The sequence below is a fragment of the Sminthopsis crassicaudata genome, chromosome 2 (genome assembly GCF_048593235.1).
Source record: "Sminthopsis crassicaudata isolate SCR6 chromosome 2, ASM4859323v1, whole genome shotgun sequence".
In the NCBI taxonomy this organism is placed as follows: domain Eukaryota; kingdom Metazoa; phylum Chordata; class Mammalia; order Dasyuromorphia; family Dasyuridae; genus Sminthopsis; species Sminthopsis crassicaudata.
The window spans coordinates 528,001,365-528,026,271 of NC_133618.1; the positions used below are offsets into that span (position 1 = coordinate 528,001,365).

Consider the following 24,907-nt stretch of genomic DNA (forward strand, 5'->3'; position numbering starts at 1 on the left):
TGAATATTCCAGTTCACAGGAATTGCTTAAACACCTGGAAACATTAATTTTTGATTTTCACTCTCATTTAGCAAATGATCAAATAAATAACCCTTCTCTAAAACATGTTCAAGTTGATATACATATCATTACGCCCATTTTACAGATATAAAATTTGAAGCTCAGAGAGATTAAATAATTTGCCAAAAAATCATAAAACTGGTAGGGTCGGAGATCTTATTTAAACCTCTGAATTACTGATTTAAAATAGAATACTCTATCCATGATATTAATCATGCTATCTCCAAACAAAATACAACTTGGGGGAAAAAAAAGATCTTTAGCAACAATATGTTAAATAACACAAGATATAAAAAAAGATATTAATCTTAAAAATAATTAATCTAATATTCAAATGAATTATAACATTCTCAATCTTCCAAGGCAAGAAATTATTTTAAAAGTATTTTTACTATTTTAGAAAGGGAGATATAAAAGGATTCTCTATTATAACTTTCTGAATATATATTAAGGTTCAACTTTAGAGTCCTTTTATAACTGGAACTAGCATAGTTAAAGACTTGCAAAATGATATACAACCCAACAACACTCACAGGATTATTAGTTACTTTCCTATTCAATTTATCATTGTTCTCAATAGGGACAAGTATAGTTGCTGTTTACACAATCTCTATAGCCAGATGTTCTTCTCCTATTGGGGATGTTGAAGAGGATTCTTGCCAGAAAAGGGATGAATTAGATCACTTTTAAAGTCCCTTTCAATTCTTCGTCTTTTGTCTTTCTGTTGGTTCAAGAGAACACACATGTTCTATGATGTTAGTGCTAATAACTTTTGTTCTTAAAAATCTTCAGATGGCAAAGTGGGAATCTTAGCTAAGTAGCAATCCAGTTATCAAGTGGGGTAAAACCTTGTTATGGCAGAAATTGACTTAACTTTTTAAAAATTCTGAATTTAAACATAAAAATAAAATGAACTTTTTACATGATAGAATATAAAAAGCATTATGCATGAATCCATGAATTTTGTACTGCTTGTTTAAAAAAAGGCATATACAAACATGTCTATCATTTTCATTCTATATGTTAGTTTCAAAACTGTCTTGCTTGTCTGTTTCCTTCTGAACTTCTCGTCTGTGCAATTTTTAAAATGTTTCAATGGCATTCTGTTATTTAGTATCAGTTGCTAAACCTCTCCTCTAAAAACCATCATTCCAAGTTAAAATCAAAGAGGAGGTGAAAACCCCCCAATAAACAACCCTCATAAGAAATAAAAGTAATAAAGCAAAATAAATCTATGTGACCATGTTCAAATATGTATGTTTCTTCTTCCTGTATGTTGAATCAATTACCTCTATCAGGGATGGATTCTGGAGACAGTTGCCCATTGCTTTTTTTGATCACAACTCATCTTTCAAAGTTTTTTTTTTCTTTCTAGTGTTATTATCCTGATATAAGGTAAGCTCCTACTTCTACTTATTTTGCATCAGTTCACTGTAGCCAGAATTATCCTAATTTATCCATTTCACATTTACACATTCCATAATTTGTTCAGTCAATTCCCAATTAAGATAACTCTTTAGACTTGCAGTGGTCCTCAAACTTTTTAAATAGGGGCCAGTTCACTGTCCCTCAGACTGTTGAAGGGCCTGACTATAGTAAAAACAAAAACTCACACTCTGTCTCCGCCCCTCAGCCCATTTGCCATAACCCTGAGGGCCGCATAAAAGGCTGCATGTGGCCAGAGGGCCATAGTTTGAGATCCCCTGCTTTAGAGTCCAGTACTTTTCCTTTTAATTTCCTCTTCAGGAATAGGAAGTTTATTTGTTTGTGACTTTTCATTACTAAGTATTATAATCTCTTTTAATCCCTTCTTCTCCAATCCTGCTTCTCTATTTATTTTCTCTGAAGTATTTCTACACAAAACTATTTGAGTGTATGTGAATGTGTGTATTGAAGCCTCCTTTTTGCTTCAGACAAAAGTGATGCTCACTCTCCAAACACTTCCTTCAAGTTTACTTTATATTCTCATTAATCCCATTATAAAATTCTTATGAAGTTCCATTCCCATTTTCTTCTATTCTATATTACAGCATTGCTTTTACCTTCCTATCTCTTTCTCTTCTTAAAACATGAGAACCAAATTTCTCCTCCCACAAACACCTCTTTCCTGACTATTTTTCTTATTTAGCTTAACCTTTGAAAACATTAAGGTTGATACATTTCTTCTACTATTACACATCCATCATGCAAACCACTTGAGCTCATATTCCAAAGTTTCTATTCATTCATCATCAGAAAAGTATAAGAATTGTCTTTTCTTAAAAACAATCCAGTTTTATTCTTCTGCAGTATTATACTTAGATTTGTAGGGTAAAGTATTCTTGAATGTAAGTCTGCTTTTAAAATACTATTGTTGGGGGGTTATAGCCCCCTTTGATATTCCTTGTTTAATCTCCAACTTCCTTTGGGCTAGTTCAGTTTTCAGCTGCATGACCGCCCCAACACTATATTCCAAGATTTCCTCTCATTTAAAGCAGAAGTTGTCAAGCTTTGTGTGATCCTAATTGTGGTTCCTGATATTTGAATTCCTTGTTTCTAGAGTGTACTTAAAGTATTTTTAATTTGACATGAAAGCTCTGGATTTTGACTTTGACATTCTTGGAACTTTCCCTTTGGGAAAGTATTCAGTGGATTATTAGAAAGTGATCAGTAGATTCTTTCTATCTTCCCTTTCCTTCTAATTTCTAATAAATTTGAATAGTTTATGATGTTTTGAAATAGAGTGGCCATTTTTTATGTTTTTAATCATGGTTTTAATGGGGTCCATGATTCTTGAATTAGTTCCTGATCTATTTTGCAAGTCAGCTGTTTTTATTAGCAGCTATTCTATTTTTTTTCCATCTTTGGATTTTTTTCTGATTTTTTTTTTTGGTCTTATTCATTTATTTGGTATATTCTAGTTTTCAGGGATTTTGTTTCTAAGTTAAAATTTATTATTTTGTTTATAATATAGTTATTCTCCTTCCAATTGTTTTTTTCCAGAGGTTTTCTTTCACTTTTAACTTCTTGCTTCATTTCTATGTTTATAGTCCTTATGGAAAATCTATTTAATTTTTTTTGGTGGGGGTTTTTTTCCCCATGAGTCACTGCTGACAGCAACTATTTTGGGGGATTTCTAGAGTGACAATAAGTTTTTATACTAATTGATATTTTCGTTGGGTTAGCAGAACTTTATGTCAGGGTCAGCCTCTCCACCATATTGGGTAGGGTGGTTAATTCTGCTTATTCCTGTTCTAGGCTGACCTCCACTTTCTTAGATTAGGCCTCCCACCTGAATCTTTGAGGTGCATAGTACACAATCAGAAAGGTAAAGAGGCCTATAGCTCCTGGCTTTTTAGATCTAATCATTGCAACATTGCTCTGATTACTGCTACTCCTTGAACTTTTAAAGATAAAATCCTGGGGCTTTCTGACCACCTCAAGACTTTCTTGAGGGAAGCCTCTACTTTTCCTGCCTCACATATGGTTTTGCAAGAACAAGGACAATATGGGCATATTTTCTGGACATTTCCTTTCCTACTGCCTGTGAACTTATGGCTGGAAGATAACAAATATCAGAAAATATTAAATTTTAGGTGGAAGAAGTAATTTACTTTAAGTTATTTGATCATTATTCACTCTGGCATCAATTTGTTGTAGTGAGTATGTAGAAATGGAAGATGTGCTTCCTGTTCTGGCAGGAATCTTAGAGATAAGTTGTATTTCCAAAGAATTAATAAATGTATTACTACAATTGAAAATTCTTTCTCAAATAAGATCATTCTAAAAAACAGCATGCCTGCTTTTTTAAAGGTATTATTTTAAAACTTACTTTAAAAGGAATTATAAAAGAGGATAAAAAGTTGAACAATTTTATTTCCCACTGGAGTAAATAAAGCAATCTTACAATCAAGTTAAATGAGAAGGCTATAAGCATGTACAGGGTTTTTCAAAAGTCTTAATGAATTTTAAGTTACTAAGATTTTAAAATGCACTTAAGATTTTAGCAGCATCCTCGTTCCCCCATGTTTCTGTCTCTTGTCTTCTCATGTATGTGTGTATAAATACATGTATGTACGTATGAATGAAATTTGCATCATTATGTAAGGAGTTGCATCATTACATAAGAAGTTATGTCTCTGGAGAGCAGGGTTCAAAGCTTTTCAAATCATTAATGTGACCATTCTAATTCTAACTGCATTTTAACTACAGATTTAGTAAGCAACAAAAGCAACAATTTAGTCATATTTTTCTTTTTCTATTACATTTTAGACTTATATTAGACCATCACTGAATCAATAAAAATTTATTAAGCCAAGCATTATGCTAAACTTGGAAAAAGGCAAAAAACAAGGCAATAACATGAAAACATCTAAATACAAACAAGATTATACAGTTTAAATTGAAAATAATCAATAGAGGGAAGATCCTAGCATTAAGGGGAAATCAGGGAAGCCATCTTGTAGGAAATGCAATTTTTAACTCCAACTTGAAGGAAACCAAGTAAGTCAAGAAGCAGAGATGAGGAGGGAGAGCCTTTTTAGGAACAAGAAAATTCTTGGAATATAAAGATGGATAAAACATCAATGGACTTCAGAGGAGGTGGCAAAGAGTAAGGTGCTAAGAGACATTCCCTGTTATCTCCAGAAAATAGGAGGGAGTGAAGTTGTGAAAGACTCTGAAAGAGCTAAACAAAGGACTTCATATATGATTGTGGAGGAAAGGGGAACTACTGGAGTTAGATGTGTGACACAGCCAGATCTGTGCTTTAGGAAGAACAAATTGACAGCTGAATGGGAAAATGAACTGGAGTGAAGAGAGATTTGAGGCAGAGAGACCAAAGAGAAGACTATTGCCAGAATCCAAATGTGAAGAATATGAGAATATGGACTAGGGTTCTGGCAGCATCACAGGAGAAAGAAAGGGGCAAATAGTAGATATATTAGAAAAATAAAACTGACCGAAGTTAGCAAAGACTGGATATGGACAGACAGTGAGGAATGAGGATGGCAGTGAGGTTATGAGTCACAGGGGCCTGGGAAGATAGTGGTCCCTTTGACAATAATAAGAAAATTCAGAAGGGGGAGAATTTGGAGAAAATAATGAGACTCAATTTTGGAAATGCAGAGTTTAATAAGTCAAGTCCAATAATCGGCTGGATAAACAAATCTAGAGGTTAGGAGAAAGATTAGATCTGGATAAGAAGATAAAAATCATCAGCATAGAAATGAGTGAAACCACTGGAGCCGATTAGAAAGCCAAATGAAATAGCATAAAAGGAGAAGAAGAGAAGGCCCAAGACAGCCCTGTGGAACACTCACCTTTAGTGGGCCTGACCTGGATGAAGATCTAGCAAAGAAGATTGAGAAAGTAGGGTGGTCAGGAAAGTCAGATAAGGAGGAGCATAGCCAGGATAGAGAAGAGTCAAAGAAAATGGAAAGAAAATCTCAAGTTGACCAATGCCAAAGACAGCAAAGAAGTCAAGAATGATGATGGTTGGGGGAAGAAAAGGCCATTAGATTTGACAATTAAAGAATTAGTGGCAACTCTGCAAAATATAATTTCAAATGAAAGAAGTAGGAAACAAAACTAGAATTAAGAAAAAGAGTGAGGTTAAAGGAGAGAAGTGAAAGGAGTTTGGGGAAGAACAAAAAGGTTTGGAAAAGTTGCTATGGTAAGGAAAAAGTGAATAAATTAGACATTTGTAAAAAGATACCTTGATGCAGTGAGGGACCAATTGGGATTATACACATATCTGTAGTAGTCAGCATAGTTTTATTATTTTCTCAAACATTATTCAGCAGCATGTGAGTAGAAGTGAAGCAACAGGCAATGGGAATATTGAGTTGAAACTTTGCAGGAACAAGACTGGTGGGTAAGGAGAAAAGGGACTTGGGAGAGTATGTCAGTGTAGAGTTAAATTTATTCACTAAGAAATTTTAAAAAGGAAGGAAAAAGAAGGTGGAAAAATATGGTGTGATGGCATGGGAAAGAATTCTAATTTGAGATATCTAATAGATCATTGGTGATATTTAGTCTACAAGAAAATATGTTGGCTCGTTTATTTGAGAGATAGATAGACAAACATTGTCAATAATGCTATGGTTATAGTTCTGAAACTAAAACATGACAATGCTTGGTAGACATATGAATTCAGTGACCCCTTGTAATAACTCTACTTCTTCCCATCAGCAGATTGTCTGAGGCCTACAAGATGGGAAACAATGTATTAGTTGATGAGCTATTCCTATCAATAAATTTTAAATCAGATTAACTTACTATCCTAAGATAAAATATTCCTATAGGGAGGATACCTCAAAGCATTGATATTTAATACATAATAGAAGAAGACCATTGAGAAATGACCCTGTCAACTTTATTTATTTATTTATTTATTTTTGATCAGGAAGCTATACCATTTGAGTTTATTGCCCATAGTTTACCATTATTTCCTATTACACTTCTATTCATACATTTTATATAAATTAGATTATCCATGTTCACTAATATCAAACAACTTTTTAATTTATTCTACAGAGTTCCTTGATATCTCTAGTTGTTATCACAGTCTCCTTAAATTGCTTTATGTTATATTTACATTTATATTTTCTTAGAAGAATGTAAATTCACCACAGGAAGGGGAAGGTTTCATTTCTGTCTTAGTGTACCCACAAAGTAATTCAGGACCACAGTACATAAATGTATATCAAATGTTTGGAATTTAATCTGAATTGAATTGAATGTTCTGATCATAACAAATGCATATTTAACTGTTACTAAAATAAAATAATAAATGGCATTCATAGGCTGTTTTTGCAAAGATTATTGAAAATTTTAATCTTAATTATGTCTTATATTTTAAATAATAAAATTCTGAGTTATAAGAACCTTAAGATCATCTAGCTCAACCTTGTCCTTATACAGAAAGGGAAACTGAAGCTTAGAAAGGGTAACTTGCCTAAGGTTATAAAGGTAATAAGGAGCAATGCTAGGATTTGACCTCCCATCCTCTTATTCCAAATCCAGTGCACTGTAGCAAAGATGTCTCATGATATACTAATTAAAAATACAACCAATGTACACTTGAATTAGAAAGGAGTTCATATATTCATATAGCTTTAAAATTTCTCTCCAAAAACTTTGGACTCTAACAAAGATAAAGAACAAAGATTATACTTATTTCTATAATTATTAGAATAAACAGAAAAGGTGAAAACAGTTGATTCTAATTAGATATTTATAATTTGCATGCACATATCATAACTAATAATTACAAAAGGCTCTAACCTCCCAATTTCTCAGTAAACAGACAAGCTAGATAATCACCTGATGCTATCAAAAAAGAACAAATTTCTCCAGAAACTACATTGAAATCAACATAGAAATACTGTAGTTCTTCCCTACTTATTTTATTTCTCACTATGACTTCTGGCCAATAAGATATAGTCAAGCACCCACTTAATATCTTTCTGTTAGGCTTGGTAGGGGAGACTCACAAGTCTAGAAATGAGGGGAAAGATTGGTTTACTGAAGTGACACTACTGAGAAGCTGATGATTCTAAGAGACCCAGAAAAGAGAGCTATCCAAGTCAGCACTATTCCAGTAGCAAGAACAGCTGCATGCTCCTTCCCCCACTGAAGCATCATATTCCACTCAACTATATGTGTAGCAAGAGCTAAGAACTACTAAAATAATCTAAAATTAAACCATTAAATTAATCATATTTAAGTCTAAAAAAATCTAACCCAAATCAGAAAAACCATATGCAGGCAAACAAAACAACAAAACCAACATGTTAATATTTGCTCTTAAAAAAAAAAAAATACTAACCTCCCACCCATCCCCTCAAAAACACCAAACTTATATAGTTAGTAGAAGAAAAAAATCCAGTTTAGTTAACATATTTACTTCCAGTAATATTTTTAGCAAAATATAGTAAGTTTTAAATAACTAAGCATTGTCTTCTGGTAATGGTTTTGTTGTTTTGTTGAAGTAATTATATAAGAAAACATTGTGGCCCTGAACCCTGAGGCTATTTTTAAGACTATAACTGTTGTTGTTAAAATCAGTATATATTTTGAAACAGTAATTAACAAAGATTAACATATTTCAAATGTAAGTAAGCTAGCCTAATTAAGGGAGCTTAAATAATGTTTTTACTTACCAAAATGCAGTCCACTTTAGATTGTACAGTTTTGCTAAAAAAAAAAAAAAAGAAAGAAAAAAAAAGAGGGGGGAAATCAAATTAATCATTGTGATATATTTATTGGCTTTTAACTATAATATTTCAAAGCACACATGCTAATTTGTCTGTCTTTTGCTTGTTGCTCCTGAGAATAAAAGTATCTATCTTCTTCCTAATAAAAAATCCTAATGTAGAAATCTCTTACAATTTGTCCCACACACAAAGAGGAGGAAAACCAATTTATTACTTATGTATTTCCCAACTTTAAAACAAAGTAATATAATTTCACAATTTATCAGAATTACCCACATATTTTCTAAGTACACCATTATTTAACACATACATGCACATACACACCCTCTACTCACTTAGCAAATGAAACTACTTCTAAGTATTAATATCTAACCATGTTCTGAAAAGTCATTCATATCCTATTAAAGGGAAAGTAAGTGTTGAAGTTATATATTTAGAACTCAGAACATAAGACATATAATATCAAATTATTATTATAATTCTACTACCTGTGTATAACTTCAGATGATGCCTTCCTTTGCATTTAAAAACAAAAGGAAACAATATAATTTTGAATCTGGAAACTTCTCACAAAATACATTAGAAAAATAAAAAAGAACCATTAAAGATGTTTAAAAATAAAAAAACAGTAATAAATATTAAGAAAATGAGATAATTTAATAACTTTAATAGGGGAATAAGGCAATTTATAGAAGTTTTATTACATAAGTAATTTCCCATATATTTCTATGTAGAAAACATTAAAGAGATAAATTATGTACAAAATTCTGTTTGTTCAATTGCTTATTTTTTATAAAAATCATTTAATATATAGTTGGATAGACAATGTGTATTGAACCTATATATTAGCACACACATATATAGAATCACAGAATTAGATTTGAAAGGGATCTCAGAGGCCATCTAGTATAACCTATATTTTTTACATATAAATAAACTGAGGCCTAATAAGGATAAGTACCTTTCCCAAGATCTGATACTAAGTATCAAAGAAAGGAAATATTTAAATCCACATTCACTGTCTCTAGTCATTATCCTTTTTACATGACTATACTAACGTACAAAAGTTTACTGAGTTGAGCCTAAAAATGAAAACAAAAAATAAAAAAACAGAACCAGCAAGATTATCTTTGAAAAACTACACAATCCTTTTAATGAAACCAGGTTTTAGGGCTCATCTCTTAATACCAACAATTTTCCAATGAAATTAAGTAATAACTATCACAGTGGCTGAATTTAAATATCATCTAAAAGGCTTCAATACATAATACCCAGGAAGACTGCAGAAGTGATTAAAAGAACATTATTAAAGAAATACACAACCAGTAAAAAAAACAAAAAACAAAAGCAAAAACAAAAAACACGATGACGAACTAATCACCTAGAAGTGGATTGTCTAACCTCCTTGGATAGACACTAGCAAGAGAAGTGAAAGAAAAATATGCATGAACCCCTCTTGTAAATTTCTAGGTCAAGTAGCACAGGATAGGTGGAGATGAATGAATCATAATTTGAATTAGCAGAGGTAATGCATATGAAATCAGTTCTATTGAAATTTTGGACTAAGTGTTTCATTAGAGGAAAATACTACCTTGATAATTCTCCTACAAGATATTTTTCATTCATGTGTGAAAATCATACAATATTTCTTGGCAAGATGTAATAACAAATAATTTTGTGACAAATTACTACCAAGATACAAAACTGATATGTAGAATGTAGAATTGTTTTTATATAAGTTTCACTTCTTTTTAAATTTAGCACAGAGTAAACTCCATGTGACTTTCAAAACTGTTCTACTTAATCTATGCTTGTTTTTGTTCTTTTATGTGGATTTTTTAAAATGTTTCAATTACTCTTTGTTAGGCATGCCTTGCTAACACTCTTCCAAAATCACCATCCCAGTTAAAAATCAAAGGGCTGGGGGCAAAGTTCCCACATTCAAAGACTCCAAGAAAAATATGACACAGTCTCAGGTCATGGAACATCTCAAAAAGGATTTTGGAAATCAAGTAATGAGAAGTAGAGAAAAAATTAGGAAGAGAAATGACAGTGATGCAAAGAAAATCATGAAAAAGTCAACAGTTTGGTAAAGGAAACACGCATGTGCACACATAAGTGGGCGCACACACACACACACACACACACCACACACACACTGAGGAAAACAAATAAACAGTAAGAGTTAATTTCTTGATTTATTTGATCTCTGCTATTCAAGGAACTCTCAAAAAGACTTCTCCAGATATCACAATTCAAAAGTATCTATTCTGCACCACTCAGCTTTCCTAAGAGTACACTCTCACAGACATACTTTACTAATAAAACCCATATGATTGACAAAATGGACATTTGTCTATTTTTCTTTTCAGTATGCTATTCAGATTTGTCATAGCTTTCCTTCCAAGGAGCAAATATCTTAATTTCATGGCTACAGTCATGAGCTACAGTGATTTTTTGATCCCTAAAATATAAAACCTGACATTTTCATTTCTTCTCCCTGTACTTGCCAAGAGGTAATAGAATCAGATTCCATGACCTTAGGTTTTTGTTGTTGTTTTTAAAAGCAAGCTTTAAAGACAACTTTTACAATCTCTTCTTTTATTGTCGTTGAGACTTCTTAATTGTTCTTTACTTTCTGCCAAAGTGGTATCATCTACATATCTGAGATTGTTGATTTTTCTCCCAGTATTCTTAATTCCACTTTTTTGATTCATCCAGCCTCGCATTCTACATAATGTGCCCTGAATAGAAATTAAATAGGTAACAGTAAACAGCCTTACTGCACTCCTTTTTGCAATCCTGAACCAAATAGTCATTCCATGTTTGAATCTAATTTGTGCTTCTTGACTTACATACTAATTCTAGAAGAAACAGGTAAGATTATCTCTTATTCCTATCTCTTTGAAGACTTGCCACAATTTGTTGAGATCCAAACAGTCAAAGGCTTTAGTGTAGACAACAAAGCAAAAGTAGATATTTTTTAGGGAACTTCCTTGCTTTTTTTTCATAATCTGTTGAATGTTGGCAATTTGGTCTCTAGTTCCTCTGCCTCTTCAAGACTGCACTTCTCAAGTCACATACTTTAAAGTCTAGCTTGCAAATCTTAAGCATAACCTCACTGGCCTATGAAACAAACACAACTGTTCTATAGTTTGAACATTCTTTGTTATTCCTTTCTTTATGACTGGAACATAAATGAATCTTTTTCAATACAGTGGCCGTTGTTGAGTTTTCCAAATATGCTGTACTGAGTGCACACTTTAACTGCATCATCTCTTAGGATTTTAAATATTTCAGCTGGAATGCTGATGCTTCCACTAGCTGTAATGTTAGCAATGCTTCCTAAGGCCCACTTGACTTCACTTTCCAAGATGTATGGCCCTAGCCATATCTATAGCCACACCTTTATGTTTATCAAGAATATCAAGATCTTTATTTTATATAGTTTTCATACACATAAGTATATTTTTTGTATATTCTTGTCACCTCTTCTTAGATTCCTCTACTTTTGTTAAGCCCACTTTTATTATGCCCATTTTTTACATGATACGTACCCTTGATATTTCCAATTTTCCTGAAGAGATCTCTTTTCTTTCCCATTCTATTATTTCTTCTATTTCTTTGCACTGTCATTTAAAAAAAAAACTTATTTCTCCGAGCTATTCTCTGGAATTCTTTATTCAGCTACATAATCTTTACTTTTTTCCTTTAACTTTTGCTTTCCTTCTTTCTTCAGCAATTTATAAAGCCTTATCAGAAACCCATTTTGTTTTCTTGCTGTTCTTTTTCTTTGGGATATTTTTTTGTTGCTGCTGTTGTATGAGTCTTTGCTCATGGTTTTTCAGATATTCTATACACTATATATAATCCCTTAAATATTTTCATCAGTTCCCCAAACATTCATAAAATATGTTCCTTAAATCATACCCATGTGATCTGATGACATATTCATTAGGCATTATAAAATATAATATATTAGTTACATTAAAACACTACTTTTATGTATAAATAACAAATACTTCATCTAAAGCAACACATATAATACCTCAAGCACATACTGGGTAAATCAGTCCCAAATTTAATTATTATATACAAATTTTAGGGGCTAATCAACTACTCATACTAGCTCTTACTCTGGGCAAATCATTTAAATGTTATCTGTCAGTGTAAAATTGTAATAAATAAATTACAATAAATAAATAAAAATTGTAAAAAATAAATGTGTAAATAAAATCTCAAATGTAAAATTGGATAACAACACATAACTCAGAAGACTGCTGTGAAGATTAAATTGATGTTTGTAAAGCACTTGACACTGTGTCTGGTACATAGTAGGTACTTAATAAATGCTTGTTCTCTCTTCTCATTCCCTTCATTTTATTCTTTCCTAATTGATTCTTTATTGCACTTCCTTTTTCTTCATTCACAATCACTTGGTACAAGCCCTCAAACCTCTTACCTGGATTATTGCAAGAATTTTCTAATTTGTTTCCTTCTTCAATTCTCTTCCTTTTCCAATTTATTCTCTATATGCCTGCCAGATTTTTTCTATTCTTTTTTTTTTTCCCCCCTGAGGCTGGGGTTAAGTGACTTGCTCAGGGTCACACAGCTAGGAAGTGTTAAGTGTCTGAGACCAGATTTGAACTCAGGTCCTCCTGAATTTAGGGCTGGTGCTCTATCCACTACGCCACCTAGCTGCCCCCCTGCCAGATTTTTTCTAAAGAACAACTCTAAGTCACCACCCTACTTATTAAACTCTAGTAGTTCCCAATTGCCTCTAGAATTAAAATCAAACTCCTGTGTTGGGAAAAGCCTTTCCTCTCTAGGTTCCAAGCTACTTTTTCTGCCTTATGGTAATTACTCTCCTCCATAATCTCCATAGTTCAGCCAAACTGATTTTTTTTGCTGTTCAAAGGCTTAAAGGTGAAATTCACATCCAACTCTCCATCTTCATGTCTTTGAATGGGCTATCCTCCATACCTTAAATGCACTTCTTCCTCACCTCCACCTTCCATTAGAAGCTCTACTTTCCTTCAAAGATCATCTCAAGTGTCTACATGAGATCTCTCTTTTATAGTGCCTTATCATCCCAAATTGCTTCCTAAATTATTTCCTTGGTTTCTTGTATATTATTATATATGTCTCTCTGTAAATAAGCCAAGACTGCATTAATGTTTTTGATTGTCATAACATATTCAACCTGTAATGAGATTGTAAAAATTGAACTTCTTTCTAACTATTCCTCTCCTTTTACTTGTGAGCTTGACATTTAGAATCCAAAGATAATACTTTTTATCTATTCATTTTCAGTATCGTTTTATTAGATCCCAATAAGTCCTATCTGTCAGGACATTTTTGGATCCTAGACCTTGTCATCCAGTATATGGACTATTTCATCCAGGTTTTGTGTTTGTTTGTGTTTTCATTTGTAAAGGCATGGCATCTATGCCTTTATCCAAGTCAATATTAGAAATGTTTTAAAAGTATGATAACAAACACTGATTGTTGAGACGGTCCTCTGAATACCTCCTGTCAAAATGATATCAAATCAGTAATATCTATTTGAAGTACCATCATTTAACCAGGTCTGAATATATTACTTTGGTCAAGTTTACACTTTTCCTTAGTTTTTTTCACAAGAACACCATGAAAGACTTTTAAAATGTTTTGTTAAAATAAAGCTAACTATAACAGTCTCCTTATCTAGCAGTTTAGTAACCTTGTCAAAAATGGAAATTGGATAAAGCTGCTATGTCTTATGTTTTGGCAACACAAAATAGTAGAGTTAAGAAAATATATTTCCAAGGTATATAATATGTTAAATGTCTTCAATTTGCTTAAGAATAATCACATTTTTGGTCTCCATACAAATATAGCTGAAAGCCAATATTTTATTTGGAAATACATTTTAGGGGCAGCAAGGTGGCACAGTGGATAGAGCACGAGCCTTGAAATCAGAAGGCCTGAGTTTAAATCTGATTTCAGACACATGATATTTTCAGGCTGTGTGACTCTGGGCAAGCCATTTAACCCCAAATGTCTCAGCAAAAAACAACTACAACAATACATTTTATTAAAAAGATTCCATTAAGAATTAAATAGGATTGTCACTTTATTATGTTTACAAATTCATAAAACCCGTAAAAAATTCATAAAAGCATTATGACAATATTAACAAATAAGCAAATACCTAGATACTTGCCAAACCAAAGTTACTATTTCCCAAGTAATGTAACATATATAATGGAAAGACAGTTTGATTTGGAATAAAGGAATTGATTTTGAAACCTGCTCTGCTATTTACTTATAGAAATTAAATAATTCATTTTTGTCATTGTATCCCTCAAGTCAAGAACAGGATTAGGCACAGAAAAAGTACTCAATTAATGCTTACTGATACATTGACTGACTATTACCTGTGAGAGTTTGAGCAAGTCATTTCCCCTCTCTGAGTCTCAGTTTCCTCATCTATAAAATAAAAAATTAGCCTACATGACCTCTAAGATTTCTTATAGCTCTAAATTAATAATATAAAGCTTTATAATCTGTCAAATATACCTCAACAGATTCATGATTTTAGTGTTAGCACTGCTCTAATAACACAAATTGCAACAAATTCACAACTTCCTATCCTGTGTTATCCTTATCCATGTCCTCTTAAAATTTTACTAAACATACCTAATATTTTTTGAAACATTACAATATGTCTTTTAATATTCTATGGATATCAAACTAAAAGTAAAAGGGTGGAGCAGAATCTACTATGCTTCAGGCAAAGCCAAAAAAGCAGGGGTAGCCATCCTCATCTCAGATCAAACAAAAACAAAAATTGATCTAATTAAAAGAGATAAGGAAGGGCATTATATCCTGGTAAAGGGTAGCATCAATAATGAAGCAGGATCAATATTAAACATATATGCACCAAGTGGTGCAGCATCTAAATTCTTAAAAGAGAAATTAAGAGAGCTGCAAGAAGAAATAGACAGCAAAACTATAATAGTGGGAGATCTCAACCTTGCACTCTCAGAATTAGATAAATCAAACCACAAAATAAATAAGAAAGAAGTCAAAGAGGTAAATAGAATACTAGAAAAGTTTGATATGATAGATCTTTGGCGAAAGCTAAATGGAGACAGAAAGGAGTATACTTTCTTCTCAGCAGTTCATGGAATCTATACAAAAATTGACCATATACTAGGACATAAAAACCTCAAAATCAAATGCAGTAAGGCAGAAATAGTAAATGCATCCTTTTCAGACCACAGTGCAATCAAAATTACATTTAATAAAAAGCCAGGGGAAAATAGACCAAAAAAAATTGGAAACTAAATAATTTTATATTAAAGAATGATTGGGTAAAACAGCACATCATAGACATAATTAATAACTTCACCCAAGAAAATGACAACAATGAGATATCATACCAAAATGTGTGGGACACAGCCAAAGCAGTAATAAGGAGAAGTTTTATATCTCTACAAGCCTACTTGCATAAAATAGAGAAAGAGAGGGCCAACGAATTGGGCTTACAACTAAAATTGCTAGAAAAGGAACAAATTAAAACCCCCCAGACAAACACAAAACTTGAAATTCAAAAAATAAAAGGTAGATTAATAAAATTGAAAGTAAAAAAACTATTGAATTAATTAATAAAACTAAGAGTTGGTTCTATGAAAAAACCAACAAAATAGACAAACCTTATTAAACCTGATTAAAAAAAGGAAAGAGAAAAAGCAAATTGTTAGTCTTGAAAATGAAAAGGGAGAACTCACCACTAATGAAGAGGAAATTAGAACAATAGTTAGGAGCTACTTTGCTCAACTTTATGCCAATAAATTCGATAACTTAAATGAAATGGAAGAAGACCTTCAAAAATATAGCTTGCCCAGATTAACAGAGGAAGAAGTAAGTAGTCTAAATAGTACCATCTCAGAAAAAGAAATAGAACAAGCTATTAACCAACTCCCTAAGAAAAAATCCCCAGGACCAGATGGATTTACATGTGAATTCTACCAAACGTTTAAAGAACAACTAACTTCAATGCTATATAAACTATTTGAAAAAATAGGGATTGAAGGGATTGAAAATTCCTTTTATGACACAGACATGGTACTGATACCTAAACCAGGTAGATCGAAAACTGAGAAAGAAAACTATAGACCAATTTCCTTAATGAATATTGATGCTAAAATCTTAAATAAGATATTAATAAAGAGACTTCAGAAAATCATCCCCAGGATAATACACTATGAGCAAGTGGGATTTATACCAGGAATGCAGGGCTGGTTTAATATTTGGAAAACTATTAGTATAATTGACCATATTAATAATCAAATTAATAAAAACCATATGATCATCTCAATAGATGCAGAAAAAGCATTTGATAAAATCCAACATCCATTCCTACTAAAAACGCTTGAGAGTATAGGAATAAATGGACTATTCCTTAAAATAATAACAAGCATATATTTAAAACCTTCAGTAAACATCATATGTAATGGCGATAAACTAGAACCTTTCCCTGTAAGATTAGGGGTGAAACAAGGTTGCCCATTATCACCATTACTATTCAATATAGTACTAGAAACTCTAGCCTCGGCAATAAGAGCCGAGAAAGAGATTCATGGAATTAGAATAGGAAATGAAGAAATCAAACTTTCACTCTTTGCAGATGACATGATGGTATACTTAGAGAACCCCAAAGACTCTGCTAAAAAGCTATTAGAAATAATTCAGAATTTTAGCAAAGTTGCAGGATACAAAATAAATCCACATAAATCCTCAGCATTTTTATACATTACCAACACAATCCAACAGCAAGAGATACAAAGAGAAATTCCATTCAAAATAACTGTTGATAGTATAAAATATTTGGGAATACATCTACCAAAGGAAAGTCAAAAATTATATGAGCAAAATCATAAAACACTTGCCACAAAAATAAAGTCAGATTTAAATAATTGGAAAGACATTCAGTGTTCTTGGATAGGCTGAGCAAATATAATTAAGATGACAATACTCCCTAAACTAATCTATTTATTTAGTGCTATATCAATCAGATTCCCAAGAAACTATTTTAATGACCTAGAAAAAATAACAACAGAATTCATATGGAACAACAAAAGGTCGACAATTTCAAGGGAAGTAATGAAAAAAAAAATTAAATGAAGGTGGTCTAGCTGTACCTGATCTAGAACTGTATTACAAAGCAACAGTCACCAAAACCATTTGGTATTGGCTAAGAAATAGACTAGTTGATCAGTGGCATAGGTTAGGTTCACAGGGCAAGATAGTGAATAAAAATAGCAATCTAGTGTTTGACAAACCCAAAGATCCCAACTTTTGGGATAAGAATTCATTATTTGACAAAAACTGCTGGGAAAACTGGAAATTAGTATGGCAGAAACTAGGCATGGACCCACATTTAACACCACATACTAAGATAAGATCAAAATGGGTCCAAGATTTAGGCATAAAGAACAAATTCATAAATAAATTGGAGGAACATGGGATGGTTTACCTCTCAGACTTGTGGAAGAGGAAGGAGTTTGTGTCCAAGGGAGAACTAGAGACCATTATTGATCACAAAAATAGAACATTTTGATTACACCAAATTAAAAGTTTCTGCACAAACAAAACTAATGCAAACAAGATTAGAAGGGAAGTAACAAATTGGGAAAACATTTTTACAGTTAAAGGTTCTGATAAAGGCCTCATCTCCAAAATATACAGAGAATTGACTTTAATTTATAAGAAATCAAGCCATTCTCCAATTGATAAATGGTCAAAGGATATGAACAATTTTCAGATGATGAAATTGAAACTATTTCCACTCATATGGAAAGAATGTTCCCAATCACTATTGATCAGAGAAATGCAAATTAAGACAACTCTGAGATATCATTGCATACCTGTCAGATTGGCTAAGATGACAGGAACAAATAAGGATAAATGTTGGAGGGGCTGTGGGAAAACTGGGACACTGATGCATTGTTGGTGGAGTTGTGAAAGAATCCAACCATTCTGGAGATCAATCTGGAATTATGCCCAAAAAGTTATCAAAATGTGCATACCCTTTGATCCAGCAGTGCTACTCCTGGGCTTAGGAAATATAAAGAAGGGAAAGGGACCTGTATGTGCCAAAATGTTTGTGGTAGCCCTTTTCATAGTGGCTAGAAACTGGAAGATGAATGGATGTCCATCAATTGGAGAATGGTTGGATAAATTATGGTATATGAAGATCATGGAATATTATTGCTCTTTAAGAAATGACCAGCAGGAGGAATACAGAGAGGGTTGGAGAGACTTACATCAACTGATGCTAAGTGAAATGAGCAGAACTAGGAGATCATTATACACTTCAACAACAATACTATATGAGGATGTATTCTGAAGGAAGTGGATATCTTCAACATAGAGAAGAGCTAATCCAATTCCAATTGATCAATGATGGACAGAATCAGCTACATCCAGAAAAGGAACACTGGGAAATGAGTATAAACTGTGAGCACTGTTTTGTTTTGTTTTGTTTTTCTTCCCAGATTATTTTTACCTTGCCAATACAATCCTTCCTTTGCAACAACAACAACAACAAAATTCAGTTGTGCACATATATATTATACCTAGGATATACTATAAGATATTTAATATGTATGGGAATGCCTGCCATCTAGGGGAGGGAGTGGAGGGAAGGAGGGGAAAAATTCGGAACAGAAGGGAGTACAAGGGATAATGTTGTAAAAAAAAAAAAAAAAATTACCTATGAATATGTACTGTCAAAGAAAATGTTATAATTATAAAAATTAATAAAAAAATTTTTTAAAAAGACCTGATTTCAAATTCCAAAAAAAAAATTCTAGGGATATTATTGTAATACTTATTAAATAAATATTAATCTAGAACAAAAATTGAGATGACATAACTTAAGTCATAGTTTATAATTCTTTAATTGCTCTTATGAAAATAACCAAGAATCTGATTTGAATGTGACAGAGCAATCTACCTTAACAGTCCAAAGTGAAATTTGTCTTTGAGGTCCAGAACTGTAGCAAGGGTAGTAATCATATCAAATGGTCCTTGTAGGCATAGGTCGCCCCTTCCTAACTAGATCATAGAGATCAAATAACTTGTTCAGGATTACACAGCTAGTGTAGGAGAATGTGATAAAATATTCAAGGAGAATTTCAGTCACAAATCCTAAGATCTTAAGACTTCTTTCTCAGAGAAGAAAAGCATAAACTACTAGAGAGCTAATTAACCTTTCAGAGGGAAGTAATAACACATCATTAAATGCAAATAACAAGGTATATGAATTTACTTTCTACTAACAAATTACCCTCACAGCCTGCCAGGCCTTCCTCACTCTCCTATATTTCTCTCCCTGTTTTCCATAAATGAAACTACTGTGTTTATTGAATATCTCCTCATAATAAGTGAGCAAATTAAATGTTTCATATTTCTCTTTTTAAAGATCTAACAAGTCAAATAGTGGGGGGTGAGGGGGAGAATGCTGCAGTTTAACTCAGAGCACCTAAATTTGTACCAGGTTCTTATTAAATGTCTCAGGGGCTCAAAGATGTCCTTGAAGTTTCCTTCTAACTTCTACTGCTTTTTATTTCTTTAGAGTCTTCTATTAATTTTTTCTCTGGGACAGTAAGAACAGAAAGGGTTTTCAGGAAAAAATCTCTTATCCTAACTTAAACTGTGATATTCATTAAAGAGAAGTGTCAATGAAAAGCAAAGTCCACAAAGGCAAAAGGAACTCAGAGGACCCCTCTTGTTAATGAATAACAATGCAACTACAAATGTCAGGACCTTTTAAAAAGAGATGCATTAAAGTACTCTAAAATTCACACAATCTCAATATAGTACAGTATAGAACTCTAAAGTTCACACAGTAATTTCAAGACTATGCAGCCCCCTGCTGTTGATTTTAAGTAAGAAAAAATCAATCTTGATAACAAGGGAACACTATTGCCACTTATAAATATAAAATGAAGAAAACTGGTTACAGAAATGCGAAGTACTAAAAACTATAGATTCATCCACTATCATCATTTAGCCTTCACCCAGATGCCACTGGATAAACTATAAAAGCATGGTAAGCTCTTGCTTCATATTTTAGAACATGTTATTTCATTCTGACTTTATGCTTAATTATTTTTCTTTTCAGCTTAGCTCCTGCAATTGTTCTTCATTGTGTAATGCCTCAATATTCAGAAATGCACCACGGAATTATAGATCAATAAAGAAACTTTATATCATTTATTAAATTTATTTTATAGAACTTAAAATCTTTGTAATTATATTTTCTGAAGAATGAGGTACAAAATATTTATTACTCTAAAGTTGGTACTGAGAGGAAAGGGAAATCTGCAAGAGACAAGAAAAGTATTAAGTTTGGAGAAATCACAAGAGGATTTACTTATAGAAAAGCTAGAGCAACACTTCACCAGTAATATGATGTCATATTATTATGCTAGTAAGTAATCCTTGGCAAGTCACCTAACCTGTCTGCCTCAGTTTCTTCAACTACAGAATGGGGATAATAATACCTATATTCCTGGATTATTGTGAAGATCAAATAAGTTAATATTTTTAAAGCACTTAGCATAGTGCCTGGCACAATAGATGCTAATTATTCATCTTTCTTCTCTCCCATTCTACTTTCCTCCCCCCTTACTCTCTTCCTTTTCTCTAGTAAGGCATAAAACAGGGAGACAGTATAATTAGAAATATGTTCCATTACAGAGATCTAGAGTAAGATCCATGTTAAAGAGAGATTCTCTAGAGACAATAAAGTTTTCAAGATTCTCCTGATTGCAGATGACATTGTGCTGAATGTATCAAGTCTTGCAACATTGCAAAGACTACTAAATGAGACTGCATAGAGTTTATAACTTAAGAGTTTAAATAACTACCTGAGAAAAGTCAAGTAGATGATGATGATGATGATGATGATGATGATGATGATATGTGTATGTGTGAAAGAGAGAGACAGAGAGAGAGGGAGAGACAGAGAGAGTGAGGGGATGTACAAAGAGAAGGGGGAGGGAAGAAAGAAGGGGAATAAAAAGGGAAAGAGGGAGAGGGAAAGAGTTTTAGATATAAAAAATGTAAAATAATGTGTTAGATCCATTTGCACAGAATGAAATTAATGTGCTTTAAGAAAAAGAAAGTTCTTTAAATGGTTTTCTCTGAAATAAAAGGTCCATCTTTTAATAACAAGAGTGTTCCAGTACTGCTGAATGGTTGAAAGTACTCTCGGAAGAACTAAAGTTAAAGATCCCCTTAAGGTCAATAGAGAGATGGACATGATGGGTATGTAATATATAATATGTTTACAATATATTACAAACTAGGAATCACAAAGAGAAAGTAATATAAAGGATGTAATACCGAAACATAAGGCCAAGAAAAAGATAAACCAGTGATTAGGGGAAGAGTAAAAGCTACTAATAAAAAAATCTGCTTGCCATATTGGTGTCTAGAGGAAATCAACACAAAGTAAAAGAAGCCTCAAATAATGATTTATGAATGGATATGGAAAATAATCGCACAGAATGGACATTCTGGGATGAATTGCAATTTCTGTCTCTGGGAGTGCCCATGTAGATGAGATCACAGATCCATTGGTGCACTTAAGTAATTCTCATTTATATAGCACTTGACAGAAGTACATAGGTTCATCATCGGGAGGCAAATAAAGTTGTTCTTATTCTTTACCCCAACACAAGAAGAATCATCATTGTATCTTTTTTTCTGGCAATACATTCTAATTATAACATTCTTTATATGACTTTTCCTTTGATTCCTTGTTTGTCATGTGTTATATAAGCATATTATCCTTGTTTAGTCCCTTAACATTTGCTTGCTCATGTTTATCCTTTAATATTCCTCTTAATGCCTGTATTTGTACTTTAGAATTTCTACTTAACTCTCATTTTTTTCCATCAGGAATGCTGGCAAGTCCTTTATCTCAAAAAAAATTATATATTTCCCCCTCTAAACAATTATTCTCTCAGCTTTGTTAGATAACTTTTGTTTTCTAGAATATAGTATTTCAAATTCTTCACTCTTTAATAGTGATAGCTACTAAGTTGCATGCTACTCTGACTATATTTTCTTTTTCTTTTTTTTTTCTCTGAACCTTTTATTTTTTTATTTTTTTTTAGAATTTTTTCCCATAGTATATATGCATGAGAAATTTTTTTAAATAATATTATCCCTTGTATTCATTTTTCCAAATTATCCCCCCCTCCCTCCACCACCTCCCCCCCATGACAGGCAATCCCATACATTTTACATATGTTACAATATAACCTAGATACAACATATGTGTGCAAATACCATTTTCTTGTTGCACATTAAGTATTAGATTCCGAAGGTGTAAGTAACCTGGGTAGATAGATAGTAGTGCTAACAATTTACATTCACTTCCCAGTGTTCCTTCTCTGGGTGTAGTTATTTCTGTCCATCATTGATCAACTGGAAGTGAGTTGGCTCTTCTTTATGTTGAAGATATCCACTTCCATCAGAATACATCCTCATACAACATTGAAGTGTACAGAGATCTTCTGGTTCTATTCATTTCACTCAGCATCAGTTGATGTTAAGTCTCTCCAAGCTTCTCTGTATTCCTCCTGCTGGTCATTTCTTACAGAGCAATAATATTCCATAATCTTCATATGCCATAATTTACCCAACCATTCTCCAATTGATGGACATCCATTCATCTTCCAGTTTCTAGCTACAACAAAAAGAGCTGCCACAAACATTTTGGCACATACAGGTCCCTTTCTGCTCTTTAGTGTTTCTTTGGGATATAAGCCCAATAAGAGCAATGCTGGGTCAAAGGGTATGCACAGTTTGATAATTTTTTGGGCATAGTTCCAAATTGCTCTCCAGAATGGCCAGATCCTTTCACAACTCCACCAATAATGTATCAGTGTCCCAGTTTTCCCACATCCCCTCCAACATTCATCATTATTTGTTCCTGTCATCTTAGTTAATCTGACAGGTGTGTAGTGGTATCTCAGAGTTCTGACTATATTTTCTTAATACTTTAATTCTTTATGGTTGCTTTCAGTACTTTCGTTTGGATTGAAGTGCTGTGGATTTTGACTATAATGTTTCTGGGAGCTTTCAAATTGAAGTTTCCTGAGGAAATAACAGGTCAATTCTTTCTATTTCCACTTTCCCTGATTCAGTTTGCTGATTTTCTTGAAATATAATGTCTAGACCACTTTGTTTAATTATGAATGATTTCAGATAGTCCAGTGATTATTATATCCTTTCTTATCTATTTTCCTGGATCTCTTGTTTTTCCAATAAGATACCTTGCATATTCTCCTATTTTTCCAGTATTATGGTTTTGATTTAATATTTCTTTCTATATGTTGGAGACTTTAGCTTCTATTTGGTTCACTTTTATTTTCAGGGACCCTGTTATTTGGGTAAGGCTTTGTACCACTTGTTTGAAGCTGTCAATTCCCTTTCCAATTCCTTCTTCCATAGCTCATTTCTTTTCTTATTTCATAGTTCGTTTCTTTTTCATTTTCTCCCTTGGCACACCTTCATTTCATTTATACATATTTTTACATCTTTTGATCTTTTTTAAAAATTCTTGTTTTCTTTATTCTAGAAACTATTGTTAAACTTGTTCCCATGCTGTAATTTTCTTTGTTGGCTTGTTTGTAGATCTTTTGGGGATAATTCTCTTCTTCTACATTTGATGCTAAGAAACAAATTGTTATCATAATAATTTTTATGATAGGATTCTTTGTTCACTTTTTCAGCTTAGAACCAACCTCATATGAAGTTCTAGAGAGAATCTTGTGTTCTCTGGTTTCTTGTTGCTGTTTCCTTGAAGTAGTAAGAGCTGTACTATTCTAGGATCTTTTAGATTGCTCAGACCTATAAGTTTTCAGAGCTTCCAAAATCATCTGATCCAGGGTTAAATCTGATAGCTGCCTTTCTCATCTGAGCCTTGCATTTAGGTCTAAACAACACAGCTATAGGTTTTCTCTTGTTAGAATTCCAGTAGATACCTGCTGGAGTCAAACATTATTAGGCAGCTAGAAAGCTTAGTTGATTCAGAATGAAAGAACCACAGGCTCCCCTTTGTCTGGGATTCCTACTCTGGTTTTTCCCCTTCAGGCTTCAGAATGGGCTGGGAGATAGAACTGAATAGTGAGCAACAAAGCTACTTGTTGACACCTGTTCCTGTACTCAGATAGATTTGGGCATGTCTATGCTTGATTTATGTTGTTTTCGTAACTTGGTGCCTAAATTCTCCCTGCATTGGAAAACTCTATGTGGCTGTTACTGTAGATGTGTCCTTAATGTCTACAGCCTTCTCTGTTTTCCTCTACTGACAAAGGTGGTAAATATGGCACTGACTTTTTCTTCCTTGGAATTTCCCATTAGATGACTGGTACATTTTTTTAGATTTGTTCAAAGGGGCTGTAGCACTGAATTCAAATGTACGTCTTTCTGCTACTCCATCATGTTGGTTCCATCCTTCTTCCAGTTCTTTTTAATCTTGAAATGTCTTTTTGATTATCATTCGCAATGAAAAACAGAATTTGAAAAAAAATAAACCCTGAGTTAGAGAAGAAAGGATAAAGATAAGAAGATGCTCAAGA

At 32.8% G+C, this 24,907-nt stretch overlaps 1 protein-coding gene across 3 annotated transcripts in view; it reads right to left on the reverse strand.

The window, feature by feature from the left end:
• The window catches only part of RFX7 (regulatory factor X7), a 182,691-nt gene that overhangs the window by 74,002 nt on the left and 83,782 nt on the right, over positions 1-24,907 (reverse strand). For all 3 annotated transcript variants that reach the window (XM_074294596.1, XM_074294597.1, XM_074294598.1), the window contains exon 2: positions 8,205-8,238. In XM_074294596.1, the coding sequence (XP_074150697.1) occupies positions 8,205-8,238 (34 nt within the window). The remainder of the gene's footprint in view (positions 1-8,204; positions 8,239-24,907) is intronic.